Genomic DNA, 15,406 nt, shown 5'->3' on the forward strand with positions numbered 1-15,406 from the left:
CTGCCCTGTAGTACCATATTATATGCACCATGGGCCTAACTCAGACAGCAGGACAAATTTGTTCTCAAAATGGGCAACACCTTGTGCACTGCAGGTGGGCCAAATGTAAGAGAGAGTTAAGCTCGGTACACACGGGACGATTCTCGCTGCGATTTATATCACCCAGTGAGCATATCGCCCAGTGTCTAGTTCTCATCAGCGACCAGACACTACTGGGGGAAACCGCCAGTCGCAGCAGTATGCTCCTGCGACCAGCCATCACTTCAGGGCTGGTCACGGAAGCGCACTCCCGATGTCCGTTGCCCCATACACACGGGGATATGGTCGCCCAGCGACCATATCCTGGTCGATATTGGCAAGAAACACCCTGTGTGCACAGGGTTTTACATTTGGGTTTGTTATTTTGTTTCTGTGCAGGTTAAATACTGGCTGCTTTATTTTTAAACAGCAATTAAGATTGAATTTAACACACCCCACCCAAATCTAACTCTCGCTGCACATTACATTTACACCACCTGCAGTGCACATGGTTTTGCCCATTTTAAAAACAAATTTGTCCTGCAATCAGGTCTGAATTAGGCCATATGTCTGTGCTGGTGTGGTATGGTGCTCCAAAAGGGGGGCGAGCACAAAGTAGCCCCTTGCGGGCCCGGTGGCTTGCTACAGATCTATTCTCCCTCTATGGGGGTCGTGGACCCCCTCAAGGGAGAATAGCCTGTGAGTCGGAGCACCAGCAGTCGGGATTCCGACATCAGGATCCCCCCTGTCGGAGCGTCTGTGCACTGCTACTGCGCTGCTTGTTGACTAAAGCTGGGTATACACTGGGCGATATATTGTTAACGATATGCACAATACCAATATCATTAATGATACATCGCTAACATCGGCCAGTGTGTATGCTCAATATTGTTAATGAAGCGCACTCCTGCCCATCGTTAACAACTCCTCCCAATCGGCTGTACATGCAGCTCCATCTGACAATAGCAACAGCAACGGCATTTAAAAAGCGAGGGCGGGTGACATCACTGGGTGATAGGTAGCCTTAACGATATTGGTAAGTGTATATTCACTGTATCTTTCTCTTGCGGCACCACTGATTATACTAAACTATATGTGCAGCCCTGGGAATCGTCCAGTGTGTACCTAGCTTTACAGTAAATTGGCAAATTCAAATGTTGTTATCGCACAGTCTGACCACAGACAGAACCTTTTTTATTAGCACATTGAACACAAGAACCCCCCCCCCCCCCCCCCCCAAAAAAAAAATATGCAGGTGCCATGGAGTCACAGTCACTGTGTCTGCAACTTCAACTACTAGCGTACTAGCGTGACGCGTCTCAATCTGCTGAACATCCCACTCCCCACCCACAAGGCGCTGCTACCGCAGGTCTGTCACAGCAGCAGCACGGACCTGCCCCCCCTCCTCCGCTGTATGAGGACGCGCCGCGCGCGTGTAGTGCAGGGGGCGGGGCTAACGTACGCTAACCGCCCTATGTGCCCCGTTAGCCGTTGGTGGCCGGCGGCATCCCCGGGGAGAGCAGAAACATCGCAACAGGCTGCTACCTGTAGGTACAGCCCCGCTCCTGTCCTATATCTCCGGGTGGCGCACAGTCCCCTAGCATACCATGGGGCTTGTGTACCAGTGGCTGATAATTTCCGGTGAGTGCGTTGTGACCTTACTCTTACTGCCTCCCTCGAGTCATACTCACACGCTTCTAGTTTTATTTTGACAAAAAGGTTGTTTTTTTATTATTATTATTATTATGAATAATGTTTTTCAGTGTTCAGCTTATGGGCCAGATGTACTTAAGGTGGCCATACACGTCCCGATGCGGGCTGTGCGATGTGTGCTTTGAGGTGCGCGCTCCCGCGGCAACTCATCGCACAGTACAAAAAGTATGTGCTGCACATACTTTTTGTACTTAGTTTTCATTACATCGCATCGCATTGCATGCACAAGGCATGCGATGCGATGCGTGCTAGTTAAGCACAGAACGTACGCCCGCATCGGGATGTGTATGGGCGGCATAAGCCTTGAAAAGTGATAAAATGGAGAGTGATAAACCACCAACCAATGAGCTTCTACCTGTCATTTTTTTAAACAGAGTCTGTGACATGGAAGTCAGGAGTTGATTGGCTGGTGGTTTATCACTGCCCATTGTATCACTTTTTAAGCTTTGTAAATCTGGCCCTATGTGACATAGGCCTCAACTTGACCCTGTGTTGTTTCCCTCATACTGGTATTTATTGGGTTTAAGATGATGTTACTTCCTACAGAGCCTAATAATCATGGGTGGATTAAGGGGGGGGGGGCAGGCATGTGCGCAGGAAGGAGGAGAGACGGGAGCCACAGCTGCACGGCTTATGAGATGTGACATTGCTGGTGGTGACTGAGGGGTAGATTTATTAAGCTCGGTGAAGCTCCTACCTGTCATTTTTCAAACCAAGCCTGTAACTTCACAGTTAGCAGCTGATTGGACGGTGATAAAAACCAGCCACATTATCACTTCACCGAGCTTAATAAATCTGCCCCTCAGGTCAGTAGTATGGATAACTGCCAGTAGTGCCAGCTCTTGGCAACTTTATGACCAGGGGCGGATTGGCAACGCAATCCGGCGTGGGAACATTCGTCAAGCGGTCTGGGCGCGGGGAGCGCGCTTGACGAATGCATAGCTCCGCCCCTTGCACCCGTGAAGCCCAACCCCCACATTTTTATTGGCCCACAGACCAATCAATCAAAGAAAATAAATGACGTTGATATGTAAAAACATTGTTGGTCATCCAATGAATATTTCTACACTAGTTACCTTGTAGACCAGACTCCGCAGTGCGCACAGGCAGCCAGCATGGTGTCCCGCTCCCATTTGGGGTCCGTGACCATGTGTGTGTAGTGGGCATTACGAATTGTCCAATAACGTTTAGTGGGAATTATGGAGTGTCCGATAACGAGTAGTAGGCATTATAAAGTGTGTCATAAGGTGTAGTGGACACTGTAAAGTGCGCCAAAAGGTGTAGTGGGCATTACAGAGTGTGGCATAATGTGTAGTGGGCAATAATGCATGTGGCATAATGTGTAGTGGGCATTACGGTATGTGGCATTATGTGGCCATGCCTCTATTGTCATGATACTCTAGTATCATATGACCATGCCCACTTTTGCCGTGCGCGCCCAAGACACGCACTAATAGTACTACTAAGAATTTATTATACTACTTGTGCCACTGGACGAACCTGCGCAGGCAGAGTGGTGGACATCTCACCCATCTGCCCCTATATCATAGCAGGTCCGCAACACGGATATTTCAAGACTCGAGACGGCTCACTCCTGATTGGCTGCTGGGCCATCTTGAGTTTTGAAATAGCAGCGCTGCGAACCTGCTCTGATACAGAGGCAGCCGTGTGAGTTGCCCAATGCTCTGCCCGTGCTGCAGCCACTATCGCAAGCCACCACTTCCTGGCAAATCAGATCACCAGGAATATGGTCACCGTGGCAACCTGGCCCCTGGGTTTTGTCGAGCCCTGACATAAGGTATGGAATGCTATACATTTTGAAACCTGGATGTGGCGGGCAGCGCCACCCTATAGAAGCCTATGGGGCCAGATGTATCAAGCTTTAAAAAGTGATGGAGTGCAGAGTGAAAAAGAATCAGCCAATCAGCTCCTACCTGTCATTTTTCAAACCCACCCTGTAACATGACAAGTAAGAGCTGATTGGCTGGTTGTTTATCACTCTCCATTTTACTACTTTTTGAAGCTTGATACATCTGGCCCTATGGTTTTTTTTACTTCATTTTTTTTCCAGAGAAGGATCCAATCTAATTGCACTGGGCAGAGCCGTTAGTCTCATGGCTAACTAAATTTGCCCCATACAAGAGATTAGCTAGAGTTGGCAAACACTTATTACACCACATATATTCTAACCAATAAATATTTTATGACCTGTCTCCTTCTAGTTTAGACTGTTAACAGCAATGATGCCCACAAAACCCAGGCGGCTTGTACCACATGGAAAAACATTAATTGAGGGCCTCACCCAAGCTGCTTTGACAAATCAACCTGGAAACTTCCCATACTTTGCATATTTGTACTTCACTGGGTTAATGGATTACAGAAAAGGTAAGATCTTTTTTCTTACTAAATATGTGTGTGTGTGTATATATATATATATATATATATATATATATATATATACATACATACATACATACATACATACATACATATATATATGTATGTATGTATATATTTATATGGTTCTGTGATCCAAAACTTAGGTACTATTTAGCACATATACAGATTTTGTGGTAATGATTTCTGTTGTGCAAATAAAAGGGCAGCAAGCCGAACCTATAGCTGTTATCACCCTGAGAAGTGTAAATAGTATAGGGAAAGTATGGAAAGTCAGCGCTCCCGAGAGAAAGGGGTAGGGGGTACAAATTACCCAGGCCAAAGTCTGATGGAAGGGCCCAGTGGGGGCCCCGGCCTCCTCCCCTTAAGTGACAGTAGCAGCTGAAGCTCTTCTCATCTGCCCAGCACACACTGCTTTGTGCTGGGTTGCAGTGTGGCCATGGAGATGCTTAAAATACAATATTTACTCAGGATTTTTGGTACTTGTTTCCTAGCACGGTGACCACGATTTTGATTGTATTGATCAGGTCAGAAAAAATCGCGTAGATCGCATCGCATGCCAACCAAATCGCATGCGATGCGACTGACGCGATCGACCCGATTTTTACATTGGAATCAATGTAAAATGGTCCCTGAGACCCGATTTTACATTGATTTCAATGTAAAAAGCCCCAAAACCCCCCATTTTAATAGAAAACCCCCCCTGATGGTTGAAATGGCCCCTCATTGTTAATGCCACCCCACTATTAACGCCAACCTGAAGCGTGGCGAGCGCAGCGAGCCCGCGAGGGGCGGCGGTACGTGTCCTCCGACCTTTTCATACCCCCACTATCCACGTCGGCGTGGAGTTGATTCTATATAGTGTGGCGAGCCACCGAGCCCGAAGCGTGGCGAGCGCAGCGAGCCCCGTGAGGAGATGCGCATAACTTCACAGGTATACGCGTCCCCATTGTTAAAATGGGGGGCCATTAACCATACTTTCTAACCCTATACAATGAGAAATTGGCCATATTGGACAATTTCCCATTGTTCCCTATGTAAAATCGGGTTGAGCAACCCGATTTTAACTTTAAAAATAATTTAACATTATTCTCTATGGGAAAATCGGGTTGATCGCGTCGGTCGTGCGATGGACCCGATCAACGTGATTTTCTAATTTAACATTATTCTCTATGGGAAAATCGCGTTGTCTTTCACCGGCAAATACACTGGCGATTGACATAAAATCGGGTCCATCGCATCGATCGCATGCCTTAAGTACCTTAAACTTAAGGCATGCAATCAACCCGACGGGCGCCGTGCTAGGAAACAAGTGCCGGATTTTTTTCTTAGGGTATAATGTGAATAATGTGAGGAGTAATGTATATAACGTAAAGTGGTACTACTGTGTGATGTAACGTGAATAAGGGACACCATCGCATTATATATTGTGAATAAAGTTGCGCTACTGTGTGGCATAATTTGAATTGGGGGTACTATTGTGTGGCCATGCCCCTTCGCAGCAGGAACACACCCTTGTTTGGGCTGCGCCAGTTGGAAAACACATGGATCGCCGAATTACTCGCCTATCCATGTGTTTTAGTCAAAAATGATGTACGACTATTTTCTGTGGATGTAGATTTGACTTTATACAAAGTAGAACTTGCACCAGTGGAACAAGCACCAGTTAGTCTGTATTTTTCGGCTTACATTGAATACCCACCATACTCTGTAATCAGTAGTACAAGGGTGCAATGTAATTACCTGGAAATAAAACATTGCATCACAGTCGTTCAGTGCTTGGCCTAGATATAGCTAACATGTAATCCCTGCATTTGTCCTCGGTTTTTATTAAATGTAAAAACCCTTTTTAACCCTTTAATATTAAACCACTGTCCAGGGCCTTAATCTAGTTCACTCTTTCTGAAAAAATCCTTCTTAGATGGACAAAACCATGTGCACTGCAGGGGGGCAGATGTAAAATGTGCAGAGAGAATTAGATTTGGGTGAGTTATTTTGTTTCTGTGCAGGCTAAATACTGGCTGCTTTATTTTTACACTGCAATATAGATCTCACTTTGAAGTAAAACTCCACCCAAATCGAATTCTATCTGCACAAGTAACATCTGCCCCACCTGCAGTGCACATGGTTTTGTCCATCTAATACCCCATTCACACCAGAAATGCAGGGACAAACCCGGGAATTCAGTTCCTGGGACAAGCAGGGACATTCCCGGGTTTGGACCCATTCACACCAGAAATGTCCCTGCATATACTGGTGTGAGAAGGGGGCGGGAAGGAGGCGGGCAGTCGGCGGGATGGCGGCGGAGGTGGGGAGAATACTCACCCCGGTTGTTGGTCCTCCGTGCAGCCCAGGGATCTACACAGGCGGCGCAAATGACGGGACAGGCTGCGGATGAAGATGACGCAGCTCTCTGGCGTCCTCACTGCCGCCGGAGAGCTGCGTCATCATCATCCACCGGCTGTCTCGTCATTTGCGCCCGCCGCCTGCATTAATTCCCGTCGGACAGGACACGGCAACCCGGGTAAGTATACCCTGTACCTTTCACACCAGCCAGGTCCCCGGGTTGAGCCCGGGAACAACCCTGGTACCTAGCCGGGTTGAAATTTGCCCGGTATTTTGTCCTGGGAACCTTTCACACAAGCGCTAGTACCGGGTTGTTCCCGGACTCAACCCGGGAATTTAGGCTGGAGCTAGAATAAAGCCCAAAGAGTTCTCCTTAAGAATGGATTACTAATTAGTAAGCTGTAGCAGCCATACAGAAAAGAGAGCGCACATACTGTAAAGGTGTGTACACACGGCAGATCCTGCCGTGAGATGCAAGTCCCGATGTGATCAGACTCGCATCTCACAGCATGCATGCAGAGGCACAATTTACACTTTGGGCAGTATTCAATGAGAAAAATTCTCCGTGTTTTATGGAGAATTTTTGCTTTTTTCGCCTTGGAAGGAAGATTTTGCTTTCTAAAAGTGAACCACCCTATTCAATGTGAAATATTCGCCGTCTTTCTAAGTGATTTTCGCCGTCTCTCTCCGTGTAGAAATTCTCCATCTTTTGATGGAGAGCTGGAATGTGAACTTTTAATCTAAAAGGTTTTTTTTTTTTAATTTTGGTGTAAAAAAATCTGTTTTTTTTTTCTGTGAAGGGGCATGTTATTTTTATTCATGTGCATATCCACATATGTTCTGGGGCATCCAGGGAGACTTTAATCTCCCTGGATGCCACCGTCCCACGGCTCCCTGTCAGCTCCCTGCCGCGGACGCTCGTCCGCTGCAGGGGTTAAGACTCGCCGCGAGTGGCGGCGAGTCTTAAATACATTGAATAGTGGGAGCAGGAGGCTCCAGAACACGGAGAGTGCATGGCGAGAGAAAAAATCTCTCGCCATGCACAGAGAATTTTCTTCATTGAATACTGCCCTATATAGTGCAGATCCGCACTATATAGTCTTGCCTACCCTCTATCTGCCTCACACGGCAGCACGCATCGGCAGCGCATCGGGCTCGCAAGCCCTAAAAAGAGCATGCGATTTGCATGCGATATGGCTTCCGATGTTCACTATATCTGGAACATCGGAAGCCAAATCTTACCGTCTGTACACACTATCAGTCTGTTTCAGAATCAACTCCCATTTTCTATTGATATGGTAATCACCTTTGGGCTTAGTTTGAGCTACCGTGGTTTTATTTTACAGTAGCTCTAACATACAGTATAGGCCACTTTTATTCATTTATACTGTACCGTTCAGGACATTGTTTGCTTTCTTTGTGTTACAGAAAACCCTAATCTGGACATAAAGGATCTTGTGAGAGATTTTCAGCGTCAACAAGGTACTGACACATACTTCTGCACATTGCTTGCATTTCCTGCACTACTTCTGGATGCATAGGACCTCATCCATAGATTGTCACATTTTGCGTTCCAACATACTTGTAATTTTGCTGCCACAAACTTGTATACTTGCATGTATGTAAAATCGTATGATTTTCAGTATGCATCCAACTTAATACATATTATTTCATGCACACTTGGCCTCTAAGATAGTTTACAGATGTGCCTTGACATTGTTGGTGATAATAAAGTGTCACACTCTTTTCACACACAGTATAATAATGTATTTCAGAATGTATTTCAGAAAAATAGGGGGGGCATGGCCGCGAGTTGCGGCCGGGAAGAGGCGAGCTGCAGCCGGCAGCTCGTCACTTCCCGGCCGTTCTCGGCAGAAGGAGCCCTACTGCTTGTGATGTCGGGCTCCTTCTGCCGAGCTCCTCTGTTCAGGGAAGACAGCATTGAATAGGGCCCGGCGGCCATCTTCCCTCAGGAGATGGTCGCCGGTGATTGAATACCCCCCTAAATATTGTAGACTAGTTCAATTACAGTTGTGTAACTATCTAATGGGACTTCCCAAGCAAACTGAATGATATCAGTAACCAGATTTCAATACTACATGATAATCATATTCAGAGGGCTTGGTTACATATATTTTTGCAACTATATGAATAAGCCCCTAAGCCATTGCCAAGGCTTCTCTGTGTATTGGGGGTATATACTGTACTCTAATATGCCCATTCCTTTACATACTGTAGTTGCAAAATTCTCTACTCCCATGCCAATGGTGGCTCTGGATGTTGTGTCCAAACTTTGAGCTACAGTGAGTCCTACAAAGTTTTTGGATTTGAGCAAAGTAATTTATTTAATTTAAAAATGGAATCATTATAATAATATGAAACACTATACTATGGTATAAACGTCCGTTATGATAAAAAAAAAAATAATGCACAATAAAAAAAATCCCTTTTACGGGTAACCAACAATCCTAGTGTGGTGCTCTGGGCTTTCTGGCTTATGCTGTTTTTTTTCGGGTGCCACACCCTGCACCCAGATAAAGCGCTAGGGACCCCCAATATACAGAGAAGCCTTGATGATGGATTGGGGGTATACACATAAATTTGCTCAAATATATGTAACCAATTTCTCTGAATTATCATGTAGTGTTCAAGACTGGTTGCTAATGCCATTCAATGAGCTGGGGGAATCAACATATTTTTTACTTTCCTATTATTAATATAGAGCACATTTGTTGGCAAGCTGCTCAATCAGATTGTGATGTCACTCAGGTGCCAAAAGGGAGGGGAAATTCTGGTTAGGAAAAAAATACCAGCACTTGGGCATCCACAAGTATTGTTATACGGCTGCTGATATGTCCATTTGTGCGCGGATCTGTCTCGTGCTGAGTCACAATAGCTGTTTTAATCCTAATCAAAGATCTTTGTGTGGTAGGAAATAGCCATAAACATTATTTTGTATGCAAGCTGGCAGTAGCCATGTTCCCTCTAGCTCTAGGGAGCAAAATAATATGCGTGTTATAGAGGTCATTTTTTCATTGTAATCCTAGTCTGATGGTTGGCTCATCTGTATTAATCAACTGTTAATACTATTATGCTGGCAAAATCTGCAGTGATATATAGTAAATATATAGGGCCCAATATTACATTCTCTGAAGATTTATCTTACACAGTGACTGTCATGTCATTCATATCAAAACTGCTTTTCAGCAGATGTCCCCCACCACCACCATCATATTGCAGGCTTTGGCAGATTTTGACCGTGCAACAAGTGCTATGTTTTGTCAAAATGGCATTTTATTTAGTTTTTCATTACCTACTTTTTTTTATACATTTTGCTTGCAAACTACACCTAACTTTGGCTACATAAAGCTATAGACAAAGTGGAGCAACCACTCCTTGTTATTTTGGTGATTAGTGTAAAGCTGCTCATACACGCTGCTTTGTGGGTGTGCTTTCCTTGCTGTACTAGCACGGATTGCATTGCATTTCATGTGCATCTGTTGTGCATGCAATGTGATGCAATGTTATGAAACCTAAGTACAAAAAGTATGTGCAAGCACATTCTTTTTGAACTGTGCGATGAGGTGCCGCGGGAGCGCGCAGATCAAAGCACTCATAGCAGCGTGTATGGGCCGCTTAAGACAGCGGTTTCAAAACAGTTAATATTTTCCAGGTCATCCTGTGGATTTTTAAAATGTAAATCGCTGATACACAGTGCTCCTGCTGGGTGACCTAGAAAACATGACCTGTTAGGTTCCTTGAGGGCCAAGGGGTAATTGTATGAAGCCGTTATAAGAGTGGAGAAGTGTACCAGTGGGCCATGGCAACCAATCAGCATTTATAAATTGCATACCATAAAATTATACAGAGCAGCCGAAACACTCTTATCACTGCTTCATACATTTACCCCTGAGTTTTTTTAAACCACTGGTGTAAAGTAACAACTGTTGTATATTGGGCCTAATTCATGCTTATACGTACTGCTGATTGTTCATGCAACTGAGAGATTATTGACAGGCGTTTCATGTGCCACAGACCATAATGGGTACTCTTACGATACCGCACGCAGTAACAATTTTAATAATGAATGATTGAAAGAAAGGAACCATTTGGGGGAGTAGCAGAATAACGCAGGAGTGTCATGGCCAGTTTCAGGGAGTGTATCTGCCTTCAGCTGTATTTATATACCTAGAGAAACATGCCATCGGTGTCACTACTGCCACGACCAGTCTGCATAGCCATAGGCTCATTCGAAGCATCCAGGACTTTGCAATGGTTTCTTTTCTATTCTTCTTTACTGGTGATGAGTAGCCTAAAAAATCTCAGCTGCATATGTGTGTACAAACATGAATTATGCTCATTATCAGAATTACCAGGTTAAAGCTTTTTAACACAGTAATTTGCCGGGAAACCTGGGTTTTTTGGTGGTGTGAAAGGGTCAACACGGGTCTTAAATCCTGGCACTCCGACCCTGCTCTTGACCAGGGTTGGATTTAAGACCCGTGTTGACCCTTTCTCACCACCAAAAAACCCAGGTTTTGCGGCAAATTGCCAGGGTGAAAAGCTTTAATCCAGTAATTTGCGGGTGGTGTGAATGGGGTCCTGCTGCACCCGGCAAAATTACCCGGCACTTAAAAATGACGGGTAATTGCTGGGTGGCTGGTGTGAAAGGGGTATTAGTCTGTGGTCTATCTATACATGGGACCTCTGCTGACTTTACCACCACTTGTGGATGTGCAGCTTTGAAATAGACACATTTTTGCCTGATTAATTAATTTTGGTTTTTCATTTATTTTTTAGTATACTTTATTCAGAAATAAAAACACATTTGCATTGCAATGAGAAAAAGGAGAATACTTAACAAAAGCATGTGTCATGAACTAGATTTAGTGCATTCAGGGTATATGTACATCGCAGTTTGCAATTTTTAGCTAACAATGAGATATCATGTTCCATGCATAGAAGATTGTCCATCACCACTGGGGTTGGGCTGGAGCAATTGATGAATGGATGGTGCTTGATTTTTCAGGGATATAAGGGGTTTATTTACTAAGATGGGAGTTATATTGATGTTGCTACGGGCACGCTGCGCTCGCCACGCTTCGGGGTGGCGTGGATAGTGGAATTAACAAGGTCGACAGCTGTTACGTCGACTAGTATCATTGTGAACAGGCTTAAGAGTGTTTTGCACAGTGCGCCCCTATGTAGGTGCCCCTTCTTAGCGGTTTCCAGGGAGTCCGGACTTAGACGCTTTAGTATCTAAATTTTAGAGTGTGCCGGGGTGCAGGGAGTCTGGATTTAGACGCTTTAGCATCTAAATTTTAGCGTGTGCCGGGGTGTCTAGTTTAGAAGCCCCGTACGTTAGCGGTGTGCCAGGGTGTCCAGTTTACATGCCCCCGTTGTCAGCGGTGTGCAGGACTGTCTATTTCACTGTGGAACTACAAGTACCACAGTGACCTGTCAGCGCAACGCTGATAACGTAGATTACATATGTTAAGCAGGCATATGCTCTGAGAACAGTGGCGCCGTGAAACTACACAAGTACCAAGTACCAAGTCCTGTAATAGTGAATGGGAGCTAGTGATCCCAGCAGAAGAGACGCAGATCTTGTGCAGAGCAGAGTGGTCGAGATGGGAGATATTTTGTGATAAAGGGAGCGCAGGGGGCCAAAATGGCCCCTGAAGCAGGATAAGGGGGTGGGGCGCTAGGCACCCTGCAGGTCAACGGAGGGAAACCTGGGTTCGGGGGGATGGGGGGGGGAGGCAGCAGCCAGGGTAGCCGGTCCCCTTCTTGCCACCTAGCCATGAGGAGGGCCAGTGAGAAAGGACAGGAGTAATTGAGGGGGGCGTGAGCAGCAGCAGGAACAAAAGCAGAGAGCAGGGGGTCTGAGTTCACTCATCACCCAGCTAGGACAGAGACACATCTTCAGCAGCTCCAACACTTATATCCAGCAGAACAAAGGAATCAGCAGGGAGCAGTTACTACATTCCAAGAAGGCCTGTAGCAGTCCCAGCTGAGTGCACATTGCACAGAGTTTTTCCAGCAGCACGGAGGGAGGTAAAAAAGCCTGTAAATCGTTCGGATGGAAGCAGGAGTAAGCCAGCACGTTTCAGAGGTGATCGAGGAAGGCAACACATACAGGGGAGAAGAAGCTCGCGGGCGCCATCTAGTGGTCTGAGGAAAGAAGTGCAGAGCAAGTCGGTTCAGCAAGGTTTCTCAAGCATCCGGCCAGCAGCAGCACAGGCAGCAGCACGGGGACGCAGAAGGGAAATTCCGGCCAGGTCAGACGGGGCATTGCTACAGTGTGAAGGCAAGCGTTTGAGGGGGGGGTGATTCCTGAGGGTCAGAGGGGCACGAATCAGGGGTGGAGGGCCAGGGCAGTGTTTTTTATGCACCAGGCCCAATTGGACACGCCGGAAGGGGTGCAGGGAGGTATGCCGGGACACAGGGGGGAGGGGGGGAGCAGGGAGAGCACATCAGGGTCTCCAGGGGTGCGGGGAAAGTGGGTCTTCCTGGCGGAAACACAGAGCTACAAAACCCCAATTTCACCCCAAGTCGTAGGGGGGCCGGAAGGAGTGCCAGGAGACAGCGGCGGGGGGCGGGAGCCAGGGTAATTTCGCCCACTCGGACCATTTTGTTTCTCTCCCCCGGAGGGAGTATTGCAGCCCCACTACCCCTGCTAATGGGCAGCGGGCACAGAGATTTGATACCCCAAGGGCGCAGGGGCCAGAATGTCTTGCCGATGAGAAGCAGATGCAGGCATTGTTGGAGCAAGCCAGAGGGGGGGGGGGGGGCGATCTTGCCACGGAACAATTGGGGACACATTGGCCCATGCCTCGACCAGCAGGGCGGCAGCACAGCCAGGCGGAAACAGTTTGACCCATGCCTCGGCCAGCAGGGTGCCAACACAATCGGTGGAGACTGGGGCCATTTCCCAGACAAGCGCGGTTCAAGGAAGCATCGGATTGGCAACGCACGGTATTGGTGAGATAAGCGATGTTTGTAATGTATATGCAGGTATTGGTGCGGTTTGGCTGGGTAGCAATGTGAAAAATGTTTCCGTGTCCGAGGTTACTGAAGAGGGCAGACAGAGCATAGCGGTAGGCACAGGGGCATTGCCGTGCAGTAATAGCAAGCAGAGCACCGCAGATGATGGCATAGGCACAGGGGCGCTCAGCCCCTGTGACTATGCCCCGCATAGTCGCTATCTCCCGCAGAGAATTGCGGGAGATGGCGACTCAGGTACAGACATTGATGAGAAGTGCAAGGAGCTGAGGGAAAGGCTGTGATTGGCACGATTAAACATTAAGATTAAGAAGTTAGCCGCGCCAGGGCCAGATGCCCTGTTAAGTAAAATAGGGCAAGCCGAGGCGGGGAAGTCAGGGTTTTTGCACCAGAGGGCTTCCTGGAGGGTTTTAGGGTCCTTATAAGGAAGCCCGTCTGGCCCAGCACGGGTTACATGGTATATGCAATGATTAGGGGAAGGTGGGTTTAAGGTAAGGAGATGGGCACACTGGACAGGCTTACACTGTATATACAGTGCGAGCAGAGGCACGTTAAATTTCCCTGGGTCAAACTGCAAATGTATGGCATTTTGTCCCCTTCTTTTGTTTAGAAGGTGTCCTAGACAGCAGATATGCTGGGAGAGATCGCTCCACAAGTGCCCAGGGGCAGCCCCCACCTTCCCAGATAGGGTGAGGAAATACTTTGATGCTAGAGTGATACCAATTGAGGACAATTCCGCCCCCCCCCCCCCCCCCAGCCCTGTTGGTTTTATGGCAGGAAGGCACACAGCTTGTGGTCTTTGAAAGTAGAGGCCAAACGCTGATAGCAGGGTCACTCCGGGGGGTGGGGGGGGGGGCGGAGTAGTACACATTGTTCACAAGGCTGAGACAGCTGGTTTATTAGAAGCAAACAGCTGGGCAGGAAAAACATGCGGGCAAGTTCATTAATTAGGTGAAGTCAGCAGGGGGGCCCAGCACGCACAAACAGGACAAGCTTAAATGCTACTTGTTTAACGATGCAGAGTGCACCAGGCAGTCCTGTAAGTTTAAACACGCATGTACAATCTGTAGCGGGAATCACCCAGCGAAGGATTGCTATAAGCAGACAGGTCAGCACAGGGACAAGGCACCCGGAGCGACAGTCACGGAAAAAAGCACCTAGCCCAGGGAGGCTAAAGGGGGATCTGGGGGTGGCCATCCAGATACCCGAGGAAAGCAGAGGCTTCCTGGAGGGTTTTAGGGTCCTTATAAGGAAGCCCGTCTGGCCCAGCGGGGGTTACACGGTATATGCAATGATTAGGGGAAGGTGGGTTTAAGGCAAAGACATGGGCACATTGGACAGGCTTACACTGTATATACAGTGCAAGCAGAGGCACGTTAAATTTCCCTGGGTCAAACTGCAAAGGTATTGCATGTTGTCCCCTTGTTTTGTTTAGAAGGTGTCCCAGGCAGCAGATATGCTGGGAGAGATAGTTCCACAAACGCCCAGGGGCAGCCCCCACCTTCCCAGATAGGGTGAGGAAATACTTTGATACTAGAGTGATACAATTGAGGACACTTCCGGCTCCCCCACCCCTGTGGGTTTTAGGGCAGGAAGGCGCACAGCTTGTGGTCTTTGAAAGGAGAGGCCAAACGCTGATAGCAGGGTCACTCCAGGGGGGGGGGGCGGAGTAGTACACATGGTTCACAAGGCTGGGACAGCTGGTTTATTGGAAGCAAACAGCTGGGCAGGAAAAACATGCAGGCAAGTTCATTAATCAGTTGTTTATTTAAGGTTTCAGAGATAGTGCAGCTGTGTCTGTGGCACCTGACACTGGTAGACAGTGATTAAACAAACTGGTAACAGCAGACAAAATATGGCAGGCTTGCCTGAGAGGGAGTTTTTCAGGGCAGTCTGGACAAAATGGATGGGAGATATTTGGTGGAAA

The 15,406-nt window shown here is 47.2% G+C and overlaps 1 protein-coding gene across 7 annotated transcripts in view; it reads left to right on the top strand.

Annotated features, from left to right (window-relative positions):
* The first annotated feature begins 1,469 nt into the window (after positions 1 to 1,469).
* Positions 1,470 to 15,406, top strand: part of CABYR (calcium binding tyrosine phosphorylation regulated) — a 67,371-nt gene continuing 53,434 nt past the window's right edge. For 2 of the 7 annotated variants that reach the window (XM_083187497.1, XM_083187498.1), the window contains exons 1-3: positions 1,475 to 1,659; positions 3,959 to 4,116; positions 7,903 to 7,956. In XM_083187497.1, the coding sequence (XP_083043623.1) occupies positions 1,493 to 1,659; positions 3,959 to 4,116; positions 7,903 to 7,956 (379 nt within the window). In that variant the 5' untranslated portion in view covers positions 1,475 to 1,492. Of the gene's footprint in view, positions 1,660 to 3,953; positions 4,117 to 7,902; positions 7,957 to 15,406 lie in introns of those variants that run through there. The other 5 variants (XM_083187504.1, XM_083187503.1, XM_083187499.1 and 2 more) reach the window with 5 other exon arrangements.

The sequence above is a fragment of the Crinia signifera genome, chromosome 5 (genome assembly GCF_055691185.1).
Source record: "Crinia signifera chromosome 5, ASM5569118v1, whole genome shotgun sequence".
Classification (NCBI taxonomy): Eukaryota; Metazoa; Chordata; class Amphibia; order Anura; family Myobatrachidae; genus Crinia; species Crinia signifera.